The 24,318-nt window shown below is 46.0% G+C and overlaps 2 protein-coding genes across 5 annotated transcripts in view; one reads left to right on the top strand and one right to left on the bottom strand.

Moving 5' to 3' along the window:
* Positions 1-13,380, top strand: part of ARHGAP22 (Rho GTPase activating protein 22) — a 42,446-nt gene extending 29,066 nt beyond the window's left edge. For both annotated transcript variants that reach the window (XM_081864296.1, XM_081864297.1), the window contains 6 exons: positions 2,512-2,719; positions 6,109-6,241; positions 7,688-7,761; positions 9,097-9,218; positions 9,474-10,317; positions 12,141-13,380. In XM_081864296.1, the coding sequence (XP_081720422.1) occupies positions 2,512-2,719; positions 6,109-6,241; positions 7,688-7,761; positions 9,097-9,218; positions 9,474-10,317; positions 12,141-12,369 (1,610 nt within the window). In that variant the 3' untranslated portion in view covers positions 12,370-13,380. The remainder of the gene's footprint in view (positions 1-2,511; positions 2,720-6,108; positions 6,242-7,687; positions 7,762-9,096; positions 9,219-9,473; positions 10,318-12,140) is intronic.
* Positions 13,381-15,892: 2,512 nt separating this feature from the next.
* Positions 15,893-24,318, bottom strand: part of MAPK8 (mitogen-activated protein kinase 8) — a 32,348-nt gene continuing 23,922 nt past the window's right edge. For 2 of the 3 annotated variants that reach the window (XM_081864373.1, XM_081864372.1), the window contains exons 11-13: positions 22,594-22,657; positions 20,757-20,834; positions 15,893-17,451 (exon numbers count right to left, since the gene is read on the bottom strand). In XM_081864373.1, coding sequence (XP_081720499.1) covers positions 17,306-17,451; positions 20,757-20,834; positions 22,594-22,657 — 288 coding nt within the window. In that variant the 3' untranslated portion in view covers positions 15,893-17,305. Of the gene's footprint in view, positions 17,457-20,756; positions 20,835-22,593; positions 22,658-24,318 lie in introns of all 3 variants that reach the window. The other variant, XM_081864374.1, reaches the window with a different exon arrangement.

Genomic DNA, 24,318 nt, shown 5'->3' with positions numbered 1-24,318 from the left:
TCTCCCTTTCCTGTCTTTCAGCTTTCTTCTCTCCTTTCAGTTCCTTCTCCCCATGACCGTTAGCCAGATGACTTGGTCACCATTTGTCCTTTCCCTCACATTTTATGCCCCTCATAAAACGCAACCCCCCCCCCAAAACCACGCAGTAGCGTCGCTCCCTTATTAGGGCTTCTCCTCGTTCCTCATTAAGGAAGAACTACAATGCTTGCATGGGACATGGGTGGCGCTGTGGGTTAAACCACAGAGTCTGGGCTTGCCAATCAGAAGGTTGGCGGTTCAAATCCCCACGATGGGGTGAGCTCCCATTGCTCGGTCCCTGCTCCTGCCAACCTAGCAGTTCAAAAGCACTTCAAAGTGCAAGTAGATAAATAGGTACCGCTCTGGAGGGAAGGTAAACGGCGTTTCCGTGCGCTGCTCTGGTTCGCCAGAAGTGGCTTAGTCATGCTGGCCACATGACCCGGAAGCTGTATGCCGGCTCCCTCAGCCAATAAAGCAAGATGAGCGCCGCAACCCCAGAGTCGGTCACGACTGGACCTAATGGTCAGGGGTCCCTTTACCTTTACCTTTAACCCAGTGAAAGGGCGACATGGCACTGTGGGTTAAACCACAGAGCCTAGGACTTGCTGATCAGAAGGTTGGCTGTTCGAATCCCCGCGATGGGGTGAGCTCCCGTTGCTCAGTCCCTGCTCCTGCCAACCTAGCAGTTCGAAAGCATGTCAAAGTGCAAGTAGATAAATAGGTACCGCTCTGGCGGGAAGGTAAACTGCATTTCTGTTCGCTGCTCTGATTCGCCAGAAGCGGCTTAGTCATGCTGTACGCCGGCTCCCTTGGCCAATAAAGCAAGATGAGCGTCGCAACCCCAGAGTTGGTCACTACTGGACCTAATGGTCAGGGGTCCCTTTACCTTTTTACAATTCTTGCAGTGCCCCTTTGCAATGTTACTTGTTCCAAGGCAGGGTGCTGCTGATGGGGCGCACTTTGACATCACACCTGTGTGTAGACCGCATTTGTGGGGGACACTAACATCTGGGGTTCATGCAACCTGCGACTTCGCAGCGATTCCTCTCAAGCATAGGCACCCGAGCAAAGCAGTGCTGGTGCCTCAAACAGCATCTAAGAATGTTTCAGGTCCCAAATGGATTTGCCCATCAACTTCTCCCTTCACTTCATGTAACCTGACAGACTCAGTCCACCTTGCTTGCCCTAACAACTCCTCCCACACCAAAATTGCATACACTCCAACATTTCTCCAGTGAAAACAGGAATGCCCTATGCCATTATTATTATTGTTGTTGTTGTTTAGTCGTTTAGTCGTGTCCGCCTCTTTGTGACCCCATGGACCAGAGCACACCAGGCACTCCTGTCTTCCACTGCCTCCCGCAGTTTGGTCAAACTCATGCTGGTAGCTTCGAGAACACTATCCAACCACCTCATCCTCTGTCATCCCCTTCTCCTTGTGGCCTCCATCTTTCCCAACATCAGGGTCTTTTCCAGGGAGTCTTCTCTTCTCATGAGGTGGCCAAAGTATTGGAGCCTCAGCTTCAGGATCTGTCCTTCCAGTGAGCACTCAGGGCTGATTTCCTTCAGAATGGAGAGGTTTGATCTTCTTGCAGTCCATGGGACTCTCAAGAGTCTCCTCCAGCACCATAATTCAAAAGCATCCATTCTTTGGCAATCAGCCTTCTTTATGGTCCAGCTCTCACTTCCATACATCACTACTGGAAAACCATAGCTTTTACTATACGGACCTTTGTTGGCAAGGTGATGTCTCTACTTTTTAAGATGCTGTCTAGTTTTGTCATTGCTTTCTTCTTCTTCTTCTTCTTCTTCTTCTTCTTCTTCTTCTTCTTCTTCTTATTATTATTATTATTATTACAGTGGTGCCTCGGGTTACAGACACTTCAGGTTACAGACGCCGCTAACCCAGAAATAGTACCTCAGGTTAAGAACTTTGCTTCAGGATGAGAACTGAAATCGTGTGGCGGTGGCGCGGCAGCAGTGGAAGGCCCCATTAGCTAAAGTGGTACCTCAGGTTAAGAACAGTTTCAGGTTAAGAACGGACCTCCAGAATGAATTAAGTTCTTAACCCAAGGTACTACTGTTTTATTTATTTATTTATTTATTTATTTATTTAATGCCCCGGGTTGCTCCAGCTATTGTGCGTGGCTTCCAACATAGCGAAAAACATAATGAAACATGAAACATTAAAAAAACTTCCCTAGACAGGGCTGCCTTCAGACGTCTTCTAAAGGTTGTATAGTTACTTATCTCCTTGGCTCGGGGGTCTCATAACTCCATACCTTCCAACATTTCTCCAGTGAAAATAGGGCTGCTCTACCATACCCTCCAATATTTCTCCAATAAAAATAGGGGGACGCCGTAAGGAAAAGCGAGACATTCCAGGATCAGTTCAGAAACCAGGATGGCTTCTGTAAATCCGGGACTGTCCCTGGAAAATAGGTCTGAGATTGTGGACCACCAAAGATAATGCTTGGCTTCTCCCATTGGCAGGGATCTTTGGTCAACGCTTGGAAGACACAGTCCAATACGAAAAGAAGTACGGGAAGCACCTAGCTCCACTTTTGGTGGAGCAATGTGTGGATTTTATCCGGGAGCATGGGCTCGCTGAGGAAGGACTCTTCCGCATGCCTGGGCAAGCCAATTTGGTGAAAGAGCTGCAGGACTCCTTTGACCGTGGGGAGAAGCCTCTGTTTGACAGGTGAACTGGCATTTTTTAAGGGAACACTAGGAGAGCTGCAAGGCCCCCACGTGTCTGGATTGGGAGATTACCTGCCGTCCCCTCCTCCTGAGTAAGGAGGATCGCCACCATATTTAGTTTAGAAAATATCTGAGTTCAGCTGAACCTCCCAAGGCAGTGTACAGTGGTACCTCGGGTTACATACACTTCAGGTTACATACACTTCAGGTTACAGACTCCGCTAACCCAGAAATATTACCACAGGTTAAGAACTTTGCTTCAGGATGAGAACAGAAATTGTGCTTCGGCGGTGCGGCAGCAGCAGGAGGCCCCATTAGCTAAAGTGGCGCTTCAGGTTAAGAACAGTTTCACGTTGAGAACAGACCTCTGGAACGAATTAAGTACTTAACCCGGGGTACCACTGTACAATTACAAAAAAACAAAACGAAAAACACCATATTATAAACACTTAACGATTAACCAATACAGAAGTAGCCGTGTCTGTTTCTTATGCTAGATCACAGGTATGTATCACTGGTAAGATAGACACAATCTCTGGGGGGCCTGAGGCACCCTCTTTCTTTACCGTGGGGGCCCAGCCAGCCAAACTAACACATGGTGCTCTGCATTTGCCATTATAATGGGGGGGTGCCACATCTAGTGATTATGTGGGGTGGGGCTTACCTGGCCCCCATGGGCATAGCCAGGATTTATGTTAGGAGGGCAAACTTTATGCTAGCGGGGGGCAAAACCTCAGTTATTTAACTATTTTTATTGATCTACTTGATTTAGGGGGCAGTTTCCCCCTGCCCCCTCTTGGCTACACCCACGCTGCCCCCTATAGTTTATTCAAGTTGGCACCCCTGTTGGGGGGCCCAGATCCCCCCAAATACTTTATGGGGGGCAAAAGGACCTTGACCCCTGTGAGTTGGCTCCTATGATAGGAGGGAAGAACAGTGGCTACTTTTCCTTCCGCAGTGGTTAGGAGGCTTAAACATTATCAGGTAAGTACAGTGGTACCTTGGGTTACATACGCTTCAGGTTACAGACGCTTCAGAAATAGTACCTCGTGTTAAGAACTTTGCTTCAGGATGAGAACAAAAATCGTGCTCCGGTGGCGCGGCGGCAGCAGCAGGCCCCATTAGCTAAAGTGGTGCTTCAGGTTAAGAACAGTTTCAGGTTAAGAACGGACCTCCGGAACGAATTAAGTTCTTAACCTGAGGTATCACTGTAGTAGCGAGGCTGGTCCATGGCAGGGATCCTGCACATCAGCAAGAATGGCGTAACTCACAAAGCAACAGCAGCCACTCAAAAAGCTGTTGTGCAACATGTGGGAGGGAGCAGGGTCATAGTAGGACAAAAAGACAGACTTTCAGAATGCTGTCATCGGCTCCCGGTTGGTTGCCCAGGAAAGCAGAAAGACAATGGAAAGTATCTTACATTCCTTTTTTATTTCCAACGTTACAGAGAGGGGCTATAAAACCCAGCCTCTTGGATAATGCCGTTGTCCCAAGTGAATCTCCACTCCCACTGAGCCTCTTGGGCTTGCCGATCGGGAGCTCGCGGTTCGAATCCCCGCGACGGGGTGAGCTCCCGTTGCTCAGTCCCAGCTCCTGCCAACCTAGCAGTTCGAAAGCACACCAGTGCAAGTAGTTAAATAGGTACCATTGTGGCGGGAAGGTAAACGGCATTTCTGTGCGCTCTGGTTTCCATCACAGTGTCCTGTTGCGCCAGAAGTGGTTTCGTCCTGCTGGCCACATGACCTGGAAAGCTGTCTGTGGACAAACGCCGGCTCCCTTGGTCTGAAAGTGAGATGAACCCCATAGTCGCCTTTGACTGGACTTAACCATCCAGGGGTCCTTTACCTTTACCTATCTAGTAACCTCTAGGGTTCCCCCTGCCCCCAAATTATATTTTATGAAGTTTCAACATTTTTGACATACACAGTCCAATAAACATTTAATTTTTTCGCCTCTCTTGTTTTTGTCGACTTCCCTTTCCCATGGATTGGTTGATTCTCTCTGTTTTCTGCACCCTACCTTCTCCCTGTTAAATCATAACCACAAGACTGTAATCTGATTCCTTCTGTTGCTCACAGTTCAAATTCTGCTTGCGAGTTCATCATACTATAATATTTCTTTAAATAGTCCGGAAAAAGGCATCCATTCTTCCATAAAATGCCCATCATTACATTCTCTTAAATCTTGCTGTTAATTTTTTGGGGGGTGGGAATTTCTTCTTCCTTCCATTTCTGCACATAAAGAATCCCAGCGGCTATTGTCACATACATAAACTACTTCATTTTTATTTTATTTTTTAAAGTAACCTCTAGGTTAGATTACTGCAACTCATGATGCATGGGGTCATCTCTGAAGACTGTGCAGAATTCAGTGGCCAGATTGCTCACCAGGGCAAGATGGTTTGACCATATAACACCAATCCTGGCCCAACTGCACTGACTGCTAATTAGTTTCCGGGCCCAGTTCAAAGTGCTGGTTTTGGCCTATAAAGCCTTAAATGCTTCAAGAATACGATACAGTAAGCCCCCAACTTATGCACATTTAACTTAAAAAAAAAAAAAAAAAAGCTTTAAAGAGGGCAGGAAGTGAAAAAAGACTTTGGCAATCCCACTTGACATCGCACCCGATGTGTTTTTGACTATACATGATATTTGGCTTTAGGCGCAATCCCTGGAGCGTACCCCCCACATAAGTCGAGGGTTTACTGTAGCCTGCCCTGTGGAACACCCTCCCACCAGGTGTCAAGGAAATAAACAACTATCTGATTTTTAGAAGACATCTGAAGGCAGCCCTGTTTAGGGAAATTTTTTATGTCTTTTCTTTTATTGTTTTTAATATCCTGTTGGAAGCCACCTAGAGTAGCTGGGGAGGCCCATCCATATGGGAAGGATATAAGTAATAAATTATTATTATTATTATTATTATTATTATTATTATTATTATTATTATTATTATTATTATGCATCTGAAGTCCTCCATGAGGTCAGGAGAGAGGCAACGGGCTTTTTCTGTGGTGGCTCCCTGTTTGTGAAACACTCTCCCCAAGGAGACTTGGCTGGCACCTTCATTATACATATTTACTTTGGCTTTCAACTATCTGTGGCCTTTAGGAAGTGAGTGGAATGTTTTTAATGGATTTCTCTTTCCTCTTTGCAACTATATGGGGTTTATTGTCTGTTTGGTTATAAGTCACTTTGCTCTGGACCAGAAAAAAAGGACTGACCACTTAGATAGATAAATAAACATGTGTTTCAAGGTATCTTTTAGTTTTAGTTTTCATTTAGGCGATTTCGGAAGCCTGCCCATCTTTGCCAAGGGCAACTGCAGAGTTTCTGACTCAGCTGCTTTGCATCTTGCTAAAACTTCCTTTTTTTTCTTCCTTTGTTGCAGCAACACTGATGTCCACACAGTAGCCTCTCTCCTGAAACTTTACCTCAGAGAGCTCCCAGAGCCTGTCATTCCTTTTGCCAGATATGAAGACTTCCTCTCCTGTGGGCAACTGCTTTCCAAGGACAAAGGAGAGGTCGGTAAACACATTGCAAACTCACAAACAAACCTCTGTGCAAAGATCAATCAAACGGGGGGTATTTTTAGGGGGTGATGAATTCCAAAACAATAATTTTATTCTTATTTAACTTCTTTACCTGCTCTTCACCATGAGGTCCTAGACATGTGACAGCAATATAAAAACACAGTACAGTGGTACCTCGGGTTACATACGCTTCAGGTTACACATTCCGCCAACCCAGAAATAGTGCTTCAGGTTAAGAACTTTGCTTCAGGATAAGAACAGAAATTTGTGCTCCGGCGGCACGGCAGCAGCAGGAGTCCCCATTAGCTAAAGTGGTGCTTCAGGTTAAGAACAGTTTCAGGTTAAGTACGGACCTCCGGAACGAATTAAGTACTTAACCTGAGGCATCACTGTATTAAAATCAGCTAAAACGAATTGCCATCACAGGAATAGGTGCTGTAGGTGGGGAGGGAATGTGACAAGTTTAGGGACTGCCACAGAATATGCCCCTCTTCCCACCCCCATAACCTCTGAGGTGGAACTACAGTGGTGCCTCGCAAGACGAAAAGAATCCGTTCCACGATTCTCTCCGTCTAGCGGTTTTTTCGTCTTGCGAAGCAAGCCCATTGACAGCTTAGCGGATTAGCGCTACAGCGGTTTAGCGGCTTCTAGCGATCAGCTGTTAAGCAGCTTATCAGCGGATCAGCTGTTAAGCGGCTTAGCGGCTTAGGAAAAGGGGGGGAGTGGAAAAAAACCGCGGGAACTCGCAAGATTTTTTCGTCTTGCGAAGCAACCCCATAGGGAAATTCGTTTTGCGAAGCGCCTCCAAAACGGAAAACCCTTTCGTCTAGCGGGTTTTCCGTCTTGCGAGGCATTCGTCTTGCGGGGCACCACTGTATACAGAGGAGCCCCTCTGCTGATATTCATTCCCAAGAGGGGGTGTAGGAAAGGAGGGGCTCTTTCAAATATGTAGGGTTTTTGAACCCTAATGTGAGCACCTCAAATTGGGCCCAGAAGTGAACTGGCAGCAAGGTGCAGCTGTTTTAAAATGAGGGTGTTGTGAGATTGCCCCTGCTGGTAATCTAGCTGCCGAGTTTCTGAGTCGACCTCTTGGAGTCAACTTCAAGGGCTGCCCCACGTCAAGTGCATTGCAGTAATCCCGTCTGTAAGTTACTAGATCATGGAATGCATGATCATGGAATATCCAAATGGGGCCATAACTGGTGAACCAGTCATATCCGGAATGGCACTCTCCTAGCCACTGAGGCCATGAGTCTTCAAGGCTGGATCCAGAAGTATCAGCAGGTTAGGAGCTCTCTCGTTCCAGGGGAAGACAACTCTGTCCAGAACTAGACTAATCGATCTCCCCAGATCGCCATTGAATATAGGGGCTGGTTGTGTCTTTGGCCCTAGTTATGGAGTTATGGAGCTTCATTCTGCTTTCATCCCGTCCTTCAGGGCACTCAGGAACTGGCAAGGCATGTGAGAAGTCTTCCGCAGGCCAACTACAATCTCCTCAAGTACATCTGCAAGTAAGTCATGTTTATGGGAGGAGGGTGGGAGTATTGGCCCAAGCAATCTTTCCTTTGGTTTTGACAACAAAGATCAGACACTGAAGCCCAGGGAGCGCTATCACCAGAGAAGTTAAGAAAGTCACTGCTGCCCAACTAGTATTGGCATGGAACCTTCTTTTTCTGGACGATGGAACTGATGGTCTAACAGAGAGATAATCACCAGCAACAGCATAACTGCTTGAATGTCCCGTGCATGAGCTCTTTTGCACTCTTTCTGCTCTCCCAAATTATGGACAGGGCATGAAGGCTCAGGCCTACTCAGTTCCATAATTGTACTATGCCAATTGCTCGTGAATATATCTATTCAGGGGGAGAAGCATGGAGGCATCCCAATTTCTACTCACAATGGCTTTGATGCCTAGAGATAATGACTTGCTAAAGCAACTCACTCTCCTCTGCTGGAGGTTGAAGACCACAGTGCAAGTGATAATGAACACCAGGGCCTCATCTAGGTCAGGATGAGTATCCAAGGAGAAGCAAATTTGGACTATGGGTGCAGCCCTCAGTGGGTCCAGCTTGCTGAGTTTGGGAAGATGTTGTCTGAGCAAAGGCTCAGAGTCAACTGAAGCTTTGGAAAGGCCATCAGGGCTAGCCCTTCCAATGGCTCCAACCCACTGGAAGACCTGTTTGCAGTTTTAAAAGGTGCTGTAGCCCATTGTGGCAGTCACATGCAACTGGGTGGTGGTAGAACAGGAGAAGCTGCAGGGGAATCATCCTGATTCTGGAGATGATGGAAAAGGCACATCCTCAAGCTGTAGCAATGTAGAACAGAGAGATGAGCTAGAAAGAGTGTTGCTAACACCTGTCTTGGCGTGACTTGCACTGTTCTCCTAAACGTTAATCGTAGCAGTGCCTTCATTCATTGGTTAACAGAACTGAAAGGTGGTAGTAACTAGTTTCTAAAAAACAGCAACAGTTGGTCAGAATAGCATCTGCGCTTTTTGCCTCATATCTCTAGTTCTATATGGGCTAGAGCAGGTTTCCTCAACCTCGGCCCTCCAGATGTTTTTGGCCTACAACTCCCATGATTCCTAGCTAGGACCAGTGGTCAGGGATGATGGGAATTGTAGTCTCAAAACATCTAGAGGGCTGATGTTGAGGAAGCATTTTCTGCAAAGTAAAAGCATCAGGAGACTCATCTTGTATCTCCCACATATTCTAACTTGACCCTTAGTAAAAAGAGCCATGGCAGCGACACAAGTGGTAACTCCTCGCTCTGGTCTTCTTCCTCCACTGAGAAGTGTTGGTGGTGAATGTAACTTTCACTTCTCTCTTGGGTGGGGTCTTTTCAAGATTTCTCGATGAAGTTCAGTCTCACTCGAGCCATAACAAGATGAGTGTCCAGAATCTTGCCACTGTATTTGGACCAAATATCCTTCGACCGCAAGTAGAAGATCCGTTAGCTATAATGGAAGGTATGCACTTTATATTCCTAAGGTTCTGATGCATATTTCAGGTGTGTGTGGACAATTTCAGCAGCTATAGAACCTGTGACTATTCAGTTGTTCAATGCATAAGAATTCTAGACAAAATACCAAGTCAGAGCAGACCCACTGAACTCAGTGGTCCAAGTGTATTGGTTTTAGTGAGTCTGCTCTGAGTATGGATATCATCACAAATGTTTGCAAAGCTGGCAGTCTCCACCTAACTCTCTTAACATCACCACACAGGTACTTCCCTGGTCCAGCACTTAATGACTGCTTTGATCAGCGAGCATGGTCAGCTCTTCGGTGCCTCTCTGACGGAGGGCCCCGGCCAGCACCCACATGGCACAATAGACCATCTCTCCAAAGACAGCGGGGCGGACCGCGAGTTAGAAAGCCCCACAGTCAACCCTGTGAGCCAACTCTTCAAGGCAGCATCTTCTGCAGCTAAGGAGCAGAATAGCAAAGCAGACTGCAGCCTTCCTGCAACGAGCCCCGGCAAGAGAAGGCAAACGTTGCCCGCCTGGAAATACTCCTTTCGGCAACAGGGGTCCGGGTCGCTCAGTCACAAACTGGGAAGCTCTTTGCTGGATAGCCCCGGTTTCCCTTCCGGTGGGAACTGGCTCATGAATGGACTGTATTCCCTTCAAGGCCACTGCAGGCCGTCCTCAGGAGGGCGGGCAGCAGGTTCGCCTCAGAGACTATCCACCTATGACAACGTCCCCACTTCCGGCCTCTCTGTCAGCACCCACAGTAGCACCAGTGCCACTTGGTCGAGCTCATCCTGCGAACTCTCTCTCGCCGTGGATTCCGTCAGCAGCTGCCCTGCCTGTCGGGCCAGCGACTCCTCGGCCTTGAGCTCTCTTCAGGTGGAGTGGGCCACGGCTAGTTCCTTCCCACAAAGCGAAGCCTGCTTGGATAACAGCGGGGAGAGGTCAGGGGCGTCCTGCAGCGGAGACAGTGATCCAAACAATGGGGCGTCTGCTTCCAAAGACTCCGCCCACTGCTCTGGAGCCCTGCAGAGTCTTGTCGCCGAGCTGAAGGCAGAGCTGAGCAAACAAAGGATTGCGTATGACTCCAGTATCAAAAGGTAAGCGTTCCAGAAGGCAGGCAAATAAACGCCTGAGAGTCGAGACAAGAGGCTCTGAATGGCTCTTTCCTGGGTTGTTGTTGTTTTCAGCTGAAACTCACCGGAACTAAGTTCCGGCACCTCTCAAATGGGCGCCATTGCCATTATACGAAAACAAAGGTGTTCATGGTGAGTTCCGGCACCTTTTTTTTTCTAGAAAAACAGCACTTTCTTTCCCTTCCATGTTGACTTCAGCTTACCCACTCAGTAATCTGAGAAATCAGAGGTTTACTAGGGCTTTTTTTCAGCCAAAACTCACTGGAACAGAGTTCCAGCACCTCTCAAGTGGGATCCATTGCCATTGTAAGATAATAAGGTGAGTTTCAGTACCTCTTTTTCTAGAAAAATAGCACTGGTTTAGGCCATTTAGAGGGATGCAGGTGGCGCTGTGGGTTAAACCACAGAGCCTAGGTCTTGCCGATCAGAAGGTCGGTGGTTCGAATCCCCATGACGGGGTGGGCTCCCGTTGCTCGGTCCCTGCTCCTGCCAACCTAGCAGTTCGAAAGCACCTCAAAGGGCAAGTAGATAAATAGGTACCGCTCTGGCAGGAAGGTAAACGCCGTTTCAATGCGCTGCTCTAGTTTGCCAGAAGCGGCTTAGTCATGCTGGCCACATGACCCGGAAGCTGTACGCCGGCTCCCTCGGCCAATAAAGCGAGATGAGCGCCGCAACCCCAGAGTCGGCCACAACCGGACCTAATGGTCAGGGGTCCCTTTACCTTTTAGGCCATTTAGAGATAGTGTTTTAGGAAGACTATTTAACAAGAAATACCATGCTCATGCCAGGGATAAAGACAAAGGACAAGAGGGCAACTTCTGATTTTTGCCAAGATTTGCTTGGATTTGGGGTTTCCCCTCCTGCCTTGGAGATGTTGCCTTTTTGGAAGGCTCTGATGTGCTTACAATTGCACACATACCCCCCCCCCCAAAAAAAAACCCCAAAGGAAGCAGAGAGCTTAAGCCGCAATGTCCATGCTGATGTGGGAATATGTTTGACATCAGCTTGCACTCAGGGTGCTTCATGATGAAGTAATTTCACTTCCTCTATATCTTGTAGTTCATGGTTGCACAAAGAGAGATACAGAAAAAGTATTGGTGCCATGTAGATTTGCTTTAACATTTTGGAGATACATTTAATAAAAGGTTGAATGGTGTTTCTGCACAGGGATGGGTGTGGATGCCCCGGGGGTCTTCCCAAAGGTATTCTGTTTTCCCACCACTTCAACAGGCAAATACTACATTTTTAGAGTTACAAAATAGGTAAGGTGAGCAGTCTGCATCTATAGATTTATGTGCAACTGAAAAGTTTGCATACACAAACTGAGGGCTGGGCTTGCCGTACATCAAGGGCTGGATCTAGAGATATTTAAAAACGCTATAAAAAATACAGCTCCCAATGGAAATTTTCATTGACTTGGGATTGCTGCTCTGCAGCGCCATCTAGTGTCACATATTTATAACTTATTTATAATGTCACATAAATTGACCTGTGTAGCTGAGTCCATAGTGATATGACATGCTTCCAATGGCACCATATGAGGGAGACAGATGAAGGCAAGATTTGGTGTCTGAATGGTGCAGACTTTTAAAAACTGTTGTCCCTGTCTGCTGTTCTTGGGCTCTACTTCAGGCAGAAAAATGCGCTAGTACACTACAAAACAAAGTTGGCTGGCTGTGTCACTATGGGGACATGACTTTCCGAGGCTTTCTATGGCAGGTCGTCACATCACAGATAAACATGTGGCAGCATTTGTTAACTTGTTTGTGCTCTCTCTTGGCTTTAAGGATTGAAGAAGCAAACACGGAACTGAGGAAGAGGGTGGCAAGATTAGAAGAAGAGCTCGATCAAGAAAAGAGGAAATACACAATGCTGGCGATCAAGTTGCGGAACTCTGAGAGGGCTCGGAATGACGCAGACAAGAGAAACCACCTCCTGCAAGAAGAGATGGAGGATTTCTTCAAAACTTTGGGGGATTTGACTGCAGAAAGCCAGATGGCCAGCACCCCAAAATAAAGAGAAGCCGCCAACCAGATTCCTCCTGCCCTACTCCCCACTTCAAAAAGGCATGGATCAATTTTGCCCGTTTGCTTGCAGTGGTGTGGGAAAACTTTTGCTAAATTATTGGCTTACAAACATTATAGTACAGTGGTGCCTCACAAGGCGAAAAGAATCCGTTCCGCGAGTCTCTTCGTCTTGCGGTTTTTTCGTCTTGCGAAGCAAACCCATTAGCGGCTTAGGGGATTAGCGCTATTAGCGGCTTAGGGGCTTAGCGGATCAGCTGATAAGCGGCTTAGCAGCTTAGCAGATCAGCTGTTAAGCGGCTTAGCGGATCAGCTGTTAAGCGGCTTAGCGGCTTAGAAAAAGGGGGGGAAGGGGGGAAAAACCCGCAGGAACTCGCAAGACATTTTCGTCTTGCGAAGCAAGCCCATAGGAAATTTGTTTTGCGAAGCACCTCCAAAACGGAAAACCCTTTCGTCTAGCGGGTTTTCCGTCTTGCGAGGCATTCGTCTTGCGGGGCACCACTGTATTGAACTGCCAGAGAAGTTGTTAACAGCTGAAGATAAATGATAGATTGGCAAGGTGATAGATTGGCAAGGAAGCTGTTGAACCTCTTATCTGGAAAGCAAGGGGGATTGTTATGATTTCTGGCAGTTTCTTTTCGATGGCCCACGGCAAGCGTGATACTGTGCATGGTTGCAAAGTGCTTGAACTCTGCTGAAGAAATGCGCTGCCTTCTCCTACGCGGGAGCACGAATTTCGGTTTGCAACGTTTAACTGATCTGCTAAATTAAAATGAACCTGCATAGTCAACATTTCTATCCTATACATAACTGCTTGCTTGCATAATCAATACTGCCAGCTTACGGTGTCAACAGCAACTGATTATGATGAATTAAATTTGCATGCCGCCCTTGCTTTGAAGCTCCAGGGGCAGTTCACAGCATAAAAACACAAAATACCAACACAAAATGCACAATAAAAGCAAGGTCATATGCAAACCAAATCAATACCCCTCCCCCCCCCCACATTTTAAACAGTGTGACGCGGCAGCTAAAAAAGCCAATGCAATTCTGGGCTGCATCAATAGGAGTATTGCATCTAGATCAAGGGAAGTAATAGTGTCACTGTATTCTGCTCTGGTCAGACCTCACCTTGAGTACTGTGTCTAGTTCTGGGCACCACAGTTCAAGAAGGACTCTGACAAACTGGAACGTGTCCAGAGGAGGGCAACCAAAATGGTCAAAGGCCTGGAAACGATGCCTTATGAGGAACGGCTAAGGGAGCTGGGCATGTTTAGCCTGGAGAAGAGGAGGTTAAGGGGTGATATGATAGCCATGTTCAAATATAGAAAAGGATGTCACCTAGAGGAGGGAGAAAGGTTGTTTTCTGCTGCTCCAGAGAAGCGGACACGGAGCAATGGTTCCAAACTACAAGAAAAAAGATTCCACCTAAACATTAGGAAGAACTTCCTGACAGTAAGAGCTGTTCGACAGTGGAATTTGCTGCCAAGGAGTGTGGTGGAGTCTCCTTCTTTGGAGGTCTTTAAGCAGAGGCTTGACAACCATATGTCAGGAGTGCTCTGATGGTGTTTCCTGCTTGGCAGGGGGTTGGACTCGATGGCCCTTGTGGTCTCTTCCAACTCTATGATTCTATGATAAGCCATAGAATGTTAAACCAGCTAATGGCCTGGTTGAAAAGGAACGTTTTTGCCTGGTACCTAAAGATGTACAATGAAGGCTCCAGGTGAGTCTCCCCAGGAGCATTCCACAAGCAGGATGTGAGCAAGGAATCCCCCAGGACTCCGGCATCTCTCAGACTGCATTATTTTATGGAGCTCCATTCACCAAAAGGGACCCTGCTACTGGTTCACTTCCTTTCAATTCTCTTCAACCTCCAATGAAGTTTAGGATGTGTTCTATGATGCCCCTTCCAAACAAGCTACGTTTTAGGAGAACCTCTGTTGAAAAGTGTTTTGGAGTTTGACCCACAATACCCAGCTGCCCAAAAGCCACACGAATCAGCTCCTCTGATGTGGTTTCGCACAACATGTGGCTTATTATATTTTTTATAAGTAGCCCTACTTTCTGCCTCTACTAGTTCTGTTTGACATAGTGGGGAAGGGCTGTGGTTGTGTTCTCAGATGAGGTAGGGTAGGCAACAAAGAGAATGCTGGAGGCCCCGAAAAAATGTAAAGTGCCTTCAACCAAACGATGGAATTCGGGGGACCCAGTAGGCAAAACAGCATTTAAACAGTTCAGAAACATTCACAGGTTTTGCAAAAATGGCATTAAGTTCATTTCAGGGAAACCAGGCAGGTGAGACGCTGGATAATAGATATGCGCACAATAAATGAGTAAGAAGAAATTGCTTTTCTGGGATCGGGGGAAAGAAAGATAAGAGTGACTGTAATTCACTGCCCAATTTCCAGACGTGGTTAAGCCTCTTTAGAATCTCACAAGCAAGACAGAGCCCATGCACAGTGTTTAGCATCTGAGTGTAATCCCCAGTTAAGGTGTTGATTATTTTTTCCAGCTATAGAAAAGGGAAACATTCATTCAAGACACCACTCTGTCCATCATTCTGTACTGTGGGCTTCAGGTTAAGGGCTTCAGGACTTGGGAATTTTCAAGAGTTGTCAAGCGAGCTCCCAAAAATTAACAAAGAGCACCATTTGCATCATTTTTCAGACCAGCTCCAAGAACTATAACCAAACTAGATATGATGGCTGCTGTAGACTTTGGTTTCAAGATTTGGGGGCATCAGAATCTCTAATCTGGGCCCATAATGCCATCACTGGTTCAAACATCAAAGCTCACCCATTCCTCAAGGACCGTAACAAGATGACACACTTTTACTCATTGCCAGGATGCCATGGTTCAAAATTAAAGTAAACAAACATATTTTACATAAGTAAGAGCCTTGTAAATCCCACTACAACTAGAGGGAGAGGGTGCCAGCTCTGAACACAACCCCCCCCCCAACCCTTTAAAGTGTGGTAGCAGTTCAGCTTAAGCTGGTAAAGCACCGCTATTGTTGCCTGTGGTTTATACATTTATTGCTTTTTCCTGCTAGTCTCTCTGCTTTGCAGTTTCTGACCCCAAGAAGTGGAGAAGATAAAACGAGAATGCCCCATATGAATCAATAGCTCTATTTGAATCTATGTGAATTCACTGGCAGATGCACGGGGCGGGGGGGGGGGGGTATATAGCTGGTTGAAAGAGTATTGAACGAGAAGAAAGCCAGGGTCTACAAAGGCACCATTATATTCTGGGATGGAAAGAGGTATGGAATTGCCCTACCGAGGGTAGTAAGGGGCAGGGTTAGAAAATAAATGCCACTACATCATCAAAATCTGGACCACATGGCAAAGTTTCCCCATCTTCCCCTACCCACCCGCCAAATCTACTGCCTGCCATTCTGCCACTTTCCAGAATTGCAAACAATGTGAAATCACCCAATCCTGTTTTCTCCCATGTTGCATGAAAACATTTGCTTTTCATGCAGCCACTGAAAACAAACACAGACCAAACAAAAATTTGAAAAGAAGTAGCCTCTCTTTAAAAACAAGCAAGCAAGCAAAGAAAGACTTTCGCTTCCAAAGAACTGGATGGATAGAACCAAACAGTTTCAGGCAAGATTCAATTCTCTCAGCCTTCATGGTTGTGTCCAACAAGATACTTGTGCTATTGTTTAATATTTGCTTCTGTAGGCAGCACTGATGTACAGTTTTGTTCACATTTAAATCCACTACACAAAATACTTCTATCTACGCAAGGCAGTCAGCACAGCCTAAATTCACAAACATTGCATTTCCTAAGGACAAATTCCCAATGATTGTTTTACTCACACAGAACTTAATCGGTTGCACAAAAAAATATCATTCAATAATGTACACTGTAAACAGTTAACATACTTCAGTGAAGAGCAGCACCATTTTACATTATATTTAACATTTCTACATAGTTCGTTGTTGATGGTTGGTTGTTGTTTTTTAAGGGAGCGCGCCCAAAGTTGGGATCTCTGTGCTGAAATGCTACCCAATTCTCATGGCTTCAGAATGACCCACTGTCAGTTGGGGGGGGGTGTTTCTATGCCGCTCCAATGACACGGTGAGGCAAAAGAGGAACGCTGTCAGTGCAGCACAATGGACGTTCCTGCAGCAGCATCATATGCAATGCATTCGCTGCAGATTCGCTGTGTAAGGAGAAAGTGCTAAATTTTGGGGAAAGAGCGCTTTATAAACTAAGAGATGCACTAGCCTGAATATGCAAGGAAGGTAGAGAAATGAGCACCACAGAACCATATTCAGTGTGGGAAACATGAATTTGCATTGTTAATCTATTTAACTATGGGGCAAGTTAAATTTGCATGGCAAAGGCGGCGTGATCTATCATGCTTCTTCATCTTGTTTTCAGTGATTCCTTTGGGCACAAGAAAATGTGACATTGTCAGAGCTTATATAATGTTCCCTATATACCACAGGAGATGTCTCTGTTCAGGACTGCTATCTCCGTGGCTATACCTTAGCCTATAATTAGATAGTTTAACCACTCAAATGGCTAAAAATAAAACATTTAGCTTATGGACTGAAAAAGGGTGTGCAACACACAAAGATACCCTAATAAAATGATTCCAAAACTCAAGTAAACCTTAAATAAAGCTGTCGTGTAACAAACGGGACAGCAATGTTACATTTAATAATGTAATTTTTAAAAACGAGGTCCACATCACAGTAGTAAAACATATGCAAATTTAAAAACTCATGATAAAAATTATTAATACTGTACAATTTATTACAGGAAAGTATTGTGGCTTACTTTTAAAACGCAACTTAAATTAAAATTAGCACTCTGAAATGAATCCCACAATTACTTCTGAAAACACGCCCCCAAATAATACCACCAATTTTTGTAACTAAGAGAAGCCCGTCCCCCAGTACGTCAAGTAGTCATCTACAGCAACCCAGGGGGCCTGCAGAGGCTTCTAGGCTGCTGTCTGTATCGGAGGCCAATGTTGGGTCAGTAGACATTGAAGAGTCGTCATTGGCAGATGACGATGAAGAGGGATGCCGAGAACCATTGATCACTGCTGCACCTGTGCTATGAGAAACAGAACATCAATTCGGTTACAGAGAGACTGGTCTCCTTCACTGGCTCATTTTCACTCTGACTGGCCATTAATGCACTTGGCTCATAACAGGCTGGTTAAACTTAAGTCTTGTAGAATTCAGTTTTAGGTTACCCAGGACAGCACATCAGCTAAGTGTAAGCTTAGCTCTCATTCCAGGTTAAACGTTTCAGCTTTCAGCTCCATTTAAAACCAGTTAAAAACTAGGATCAACTTTAAAACAACCCCTTGAGTGTCGGCTTTCAGTGCCGTTTAAAAAAACAGACAGTCTAAGTTACAACTTAAAGCTAGAGGGCAACTTAGATTCTAAAACAAATACCAACCAACCACCCTCAGTTGAAGCTCAAGATTAAGCTTATCACAAAGTTATTAAGTGCTGTATATGAGCTAAGTGGAAAGGTAAGATTACCTTTCCAATCCAAGTTAAAAGCTCAGCTTTTGGTTAAGTTTCAAAATAAGTTAAAAATCAGCTCAATTTTAAAAAGTCCCACAGGGAGTCAACTTCTTGCAATCCCAGAGGTCCTTCACTGCCCATATCTTTACCTTAGCCCACCTCTGTCAACCCCCGTGACAAAAAAGAATCCATTCACCGGGGGCGGGGGGGGGGGGCTAAGATGACCCCAAATCCCATTTCAGATGTCTACTCACTGGAACCGGGTACAGCCCAATAATTGAGCCACTCCTCCTTGCATTTTTCTAACAAGGCGCTCTTGACCTAACTGGCTGCAGCAACAGCTGGGGGAAGCTAGTCAGGGCTACAAATTGGGGCAACCAAGCCAGGGAGTCCACTTTGTAAGCAAAGGAAAAAAGGGTGGCCCAGTCGGCAAAGCATCTCAACCTGTGGCAAAGGGTCATGTTAGCTGGTGAGTTTGGCAGTAGGAGTGAGGAGGCCAGAGCAGATTACTCCCCTACAAAGCTACTGATGTAAGAAATGCCAAGATCCACAGTAAATCTACCTAACAAACAGCAGGCACTATAGATAGAAAGTCAGGAGGGGTCTGGGGGCTATCAATCATACTGTGCAGAATGTTACATGCCTCTCTGCTGGACAGAGGTTGTGGGTGGGTGCTTGGTGCCATGAGCTCCTGGCCCTCAGGGATCAAGCTCGTCCCCGTGAGGCCAAGGCAGCTGACCTCAAGAAGCTGAGAATCAGAGAGGTTGGGGGGTCAAAGCCTTCAGGGATATGCTAACAGCATCCCACTGCCAGAGTTGCAAGCCTTCCATAGTCACAGAGAATGAAGGCCCCGAGAGGTGGGAGTTGCTCTGAAGAGAAAAAATAACCCTTTGGTAGGATGAACAAATATGCCCACAGAGGATACGCCTCTGGAAGTTGGGGGATTCTATCATTAGGGACACAGGTGAACTTATGACATGTGTGCAGAGTGGAGGGTGACTTGCCTGCCTGGTGCAAAGGTTGCAGGTGCCATGTGTTGTCTACGCCAAAAATGGGCTCCAGTAGATCTCTGAGTGGTCTGACGTAGATCAGCAAGGATGTCTAACTCCCAGTTATTTAAAATGGAAACAAACAAAAAAACCCTCCCCCAATTATAGGGCTCCAACAAAGACCAGGTAACCAACAGGGGTCTCCTTCCTGAATTACAAGGCAAACATGGGTGATTCAGGTGAGCTTTGCATTACCCCAAGTCAGATTACACTATTAGCTAGGCAATGCAAGTCTGATCAGGGATTTCCTGAAGTCCTCAGTCTCTCTAGGTAAAGGTAAAGGGACCCCTGACCATTAGGTCCAGTCGTGGCCGACTCTGGGGTTGCGGCGCTCATCTCGCTTTATTGGCCGAGGGAGCTGGCGTACAGCTTCCGAGTCATGTGGCCAGCATGACTAAGCCACTTCTGGCGAACCAGAGCAGCGCACGGAAACACCATTTACCTTCCTGCCGGAGCGATACCTATTTATCTACTTGCACTTTGACGTGCTTTCGAACTGCTAGGTTGGCAGGAGCAGGGACCGAGCAACGGGAGCTCACCCCGTCGCGGGGATTCAAACCACAACCTTCTGATCGGCAAGCCCTTGGCTCTGTGGTTTAACCCAGAGCGCCACCCCCTCACTCTCTCTGGGGGGCCCCAAAAGCTGCTTTTTCAAAGTGACAGACAGAAAGCAGACTAGCAAAACTCTCTGAGCTCAAGTGGAGAAGCAGCCTTTAATTCAGTGAGTTATTTCTCCAGAGTTCAGCATTCACAAAGATTTGGGAAAGGGCTGATGGAGTAAGTACTGAAAACTGGATGGGATTCATCAAATGGATCCTGCCAGCAAAAGCCCAGCGCAAGCAAGGGTTTCCACTTGCATTACAGGGATTTCCCCTCCTCAACTGGCTTTGTGAGGGTTGGATAATACCATCTGCCAAGCTGATACACTTGCACTGATGGGATGTTTGTAAGACAAAAATGTTGAATCCCACCTTACGTTCTTAAGGTATGATCTAGCAACAGAGAATTGGGATTAGTGTTTGTATCCCTCAAAGACTTTTTCTGAGGTCGGATAGACCCAAACAGGCCCCACAGACCTGAGACAGCTGCACATGGCTATTCACAGTGAAGGAGGCAGGTCTATTTACTGCATGCAGATATTAACAGATCTACACCTGCCATCTTGTTGCAGGGGAAGAAGGTGAATCAGAGGTGCTTGTGCATACGCCATCACAGTAATTTGCAGTGGCTTCTAAAATGACTTGGGACGTGGATGGTGCTGTGGGTTAAACCACAGAGCCTAGGACTTGCTGATCAGAAGGTCGGCGGTTCAAATTCCCGCAACGGGGTGAGCTCCCGTTGCTTGGTCCCTGCTCCTGCCAACCTAGCAGTTCGAAAGCGCATCAAAGTGCAAGTAGATAAATAGGTACCACTCCGGCAGGAAGGTAAACGGTGTTTCCGTGCGCTGCTCTGGTTCGCCAGAAGCGGCTTAGTCATGCTGGCCACATGACCCAGAAGCCGTACGCCAGCTCCCTCAGCCAATAAAGCGAGATGAGCGCCGCAACCCCAGAGTCGGCCACGACTGGACCTAACGGTCACGGGTCCCTTTCCCTTTCCGTTTCCTAAAATGACTTACTGTATCATGGCAATAATGGGTAACTGGGTATGTGTGTAAAATGCACATGAGTACTGTAGAGCAAGTTGCCTGGTACAGACAGTTCTTCTCCAAGTAGTGAAGGTGGATAGGAATGCAGAAGGGCTGTCCTCACTTCCTTCTCCATGCTCCAGCACAAACACCTGAAGAGGGCTAAGCAGCAGAAACCAGAACAGCACTTTTATTGTAAACCAACCTAAAGGAGGCGGTTGTCCACATATAACTCCATTCTTGGTTCTCTCCTCCAGGTCCATAACTTCCTTGTAAATCAACTCTGAAAATCACCAGGTATAGTGTTATCCATACAGTATTTCAAACAAGCCACAGAAACAGACTCCTGTATAGCAAGTTTCACATGTTCTACTGAACATAACTCTGTTGATCAAGCAGAAAGCAGAGAATGTAGTACATTACGCAAGTCAAACAATGCACCCGTGAAATACCGCCATTCTGCTCCACTTTGCAAAACTGAGCAACTCACTGAGCAAACAGCTTCAGGGTTTTCTTGAGGATGAGCACATAAAAAAGCGTTTTGAAAAGGCCACACCCACTCCGACTCCTCAATATCTACAGGCAACGTTTGCTTCCTTAAATGCTTCTGGGTCAAATGATTCTTCAACCACAAAACTAGCAAAACTTCAGAACACTATCAGAAACAGAAAATCTACCCAAGCAAGAGACTTCAAATACACAATGGGTGCCTTTTCCAAGAGCTGCACTGCTAGAATTCTAGAAGAAAAAATACAGAGGCATTCTCTGCTGCTCCAGAGAAGCGGACACAGAGCAATGGTTCCAAACTACAAGAAAAAAGATTCCACCTAAACATTAGGAAGAACTTCCTGACAGTAAGAGCTGTTCGACAGTGGAATTTGCTGCCAAGGAGTGTGGTGGAGTCTCCTTCTTTGGAGGTCTTTAAGCAGAGGCTTGACAACCATATGTCAGGAGTGCTCTGATGGTGTTTCCTGCTTGGCAGGGGGTTGGACTCGATGGCCCTTGTGGTCTCTTCCAACTCTATGATTCTATGATTCTATGGATATTGGTCCTCAAGAGAGGTGGCCATTATAGTGCCTTTACAGTTCCCATTTGGATATATCAAAAGCTAGTTAATGGATACTATAACACCCAATTCTTAAAATGTGCAAGGGGTTTTAAAAGCAATGCCTTTATCAAAGTTCAAGGAGAAGCCCCTTTTATAACTCTTAATTCCCAAACATTTTGTTCCAGGTTTCTCTCTGACCTTTGCTCTCTCCTTTTCTGCATGACTCTGAGCCATACAACTAACTGCCTCCCTGGCCATGCAAAGATGATGATACTTACACAGGATCGTATTCTTTCACTCCACTTTAATTAACTTATTCGTGATACCCACACTTCATTGTTCTTTTCCAGCTACAAGCAGATTAGATTCTGTACTTCCTTCATAAGAAGGCACTGAAATGTGGGCTTCTGGTTGGCCAGTGTGGGAAACAGGATGTTGAACCAGATGAACCTTTGGTCTGATCCAGCAGATATCAATAAGCTATATATTAATAAGCTTGCACAACTTCTACCTTCTCGGTAGTGGCGCCCACCCTGTGGAACACCCTCCCATCAGATGCCAAGGAAATAAACAACTATCTGACTTTTAGAAGACATCTGAAGGCATACCTGTTTAGGGAAGTTTTTAATGACTGATGTTTTATTCTGTTTTTAGTCATCTGTTGGGAGCCGCCCAGAGTGGCTAGAAAAACCCAGCCAGATGGGAGGGGTGTAAATTATTATTTATTTGTATTATTATTTATTTGTATTATTATTATTATTACTACTACTACTACTACTACTACTACTACTACTACTACAACAGGAGTAAAGGCTGAGAAAAAGAACCACCAACCAAGCCAAGTGTTCAGGAACCTGCAAATCTAGAAAACTGTTGGGGCCTGTTATTCCCAACACAGTTTGTGGGGGCAAATGCAGTTCCCACGACACTTTAACATCTTAAAACAGTGCAGCTTCATTGGTAATAATATTAACACTTAAAGTATTAACCTCACCTTTCCATTCTTCTATTGTGTGCTCTCTTTCATCCAGCTGCTTGTCTGGTATCTTTGGAGGAGGCTGAAAACAAAAATGTAGCAGAAAACTGAATAAAATTTAGCAAATATAAATATACACTCTCAATTTCAGAATAATCATGTATTGATCCCAGGATATTAATACCAGACAGGCCCTCAATTTATTATTTTGCATTTTACACACCAGCCATGAAATTCTCCAAGGACCTATCATTATGTAGAATTTTTGTTCCTGCTATGTCACTGGGGGAGGGTATTGTGACAAGGGCCCAATGTTGATCGCATGCCTAGAGGTAAAGGTAAAGGGACCCCTGACCATTAGGTCCAGTCGTGGCTGACTCTGGGGTTGCGGCGCTCATCTCGCTTTACTGGCCGAGGAAGCTGGCGTACAGCTTCCGGGTCATGCGGCCAGCATAACTAAGCCGCTTCTGGCGAACCAGAGCAGCACACGGAAACGCCATTTACCTTCCCACCGGAGCGGTACCTATTTATCTACTTGCACTTTGACGTGCTTTCGAACTGCTAGGTTGGCAGGAGCAGGGACCGAGCAACGGGAGCTCACCCCATCATGGGGATTCGAACTGCCGACCTTTTGATCGGCAAGTCCTAGGCTCTGTGGTTTAACCCACAGCGCCACCCGTGTCCCAATCACATGCATAAACATAGATAATTTAAATGAACCTTTTCCACAAGAAGTGGCATAACTTACACTTGTGCCTCTAAGCTGACCAACACTGCTTTGTAGGAATACTGTACATGCCCAGCATTCCACTTGCATTTCCCTAGATTTCCTGCTATACAGCAGGATTCTGAAATTCACTGAGTCCCCTCTATGTTTAGGCTGCTAATCAGCAGTGCTAATTCGTGTGCTAAAATGTCTCCTCAAGCCACTTCTGGAAAATAATCCCAATGCTACAACTAGCTGTATGCAGCATAATAAAGGCTTAGGAGTTATGAGTGCCAACCTGCCCCATGATGCGTAAGACGTCCATGAGTTGGACATCAGCAAAGTGAAAACGACAATACAAATGAAAATCCCGCCCCACAAAAAAATAAATGAAGATTAATATACAGTGGTGCCCCGCAAGACGAATGCCTCGCAAGACGAAAAACTCGCTAGACAAAAGAGTTTTCTGTCTTTTGAGGTGCTTCGCAAGACGAATTTCCCTATGGGCTTGCTTTGCAAGACAAAACGTCTTGCGAGTTCTTGCGAGTTTTTTTCCTTTTTTCCTCCTTTTTCTAAGCCGCTAATAGCCACTAAGCCGCTAATAGCCGTGCTTCGCAAGACGAAAAAACCGCAAGACGAAGAGACTCGTGGAACGAATTAATTTTGTCTTGCGAGGCACCACTGTAATTACACTTACAGCATAACTTGGAAACTCTGAACCTTGCACATAATGTGTAGGAGTCATAAAAAGCATAATAATAATAATAATAATAATAATAATAATCTAGTGCTGAGCCAAATGCTCTTCAAGTTATTTTGAAGGGCCTCCCTGCCAGGGCTTAATCCTACCCTTTTCACAGATATTTGGCAGCCAAATTTTATCTCCCTTTCCCTCTTTTGCGAGCAGTCTTAGCTTCGTGACATGAAACCGCTAAATGGGGTCATCTGGAGTTTTGGAGCAATATCCTAACGAAACAGAGTTCTATTTCTCTTTTACATCGGCAGGTGAGGCAGTGGATGTGCTGGGCTGCTCTCTT

Source organism: Podarcis erhardii, assembly GCF_964252035.2.
Source record: "Podarcis erhardii genome assembly, chromosome: 5".
In the NCBI taxonomy this organism is placed as follows: domain Eukaryota; kingdom Metazoa; phylum Chordata; class Lepidosauria; order Squamata; family Lacertidae; genus Podarcis; species Podarcis erhardii.
The sequence above is the reverse complement of the archived record's forward strand: the minus strand, read 5'-3'. Positions and strand labels throughout refer to the sequence as shown.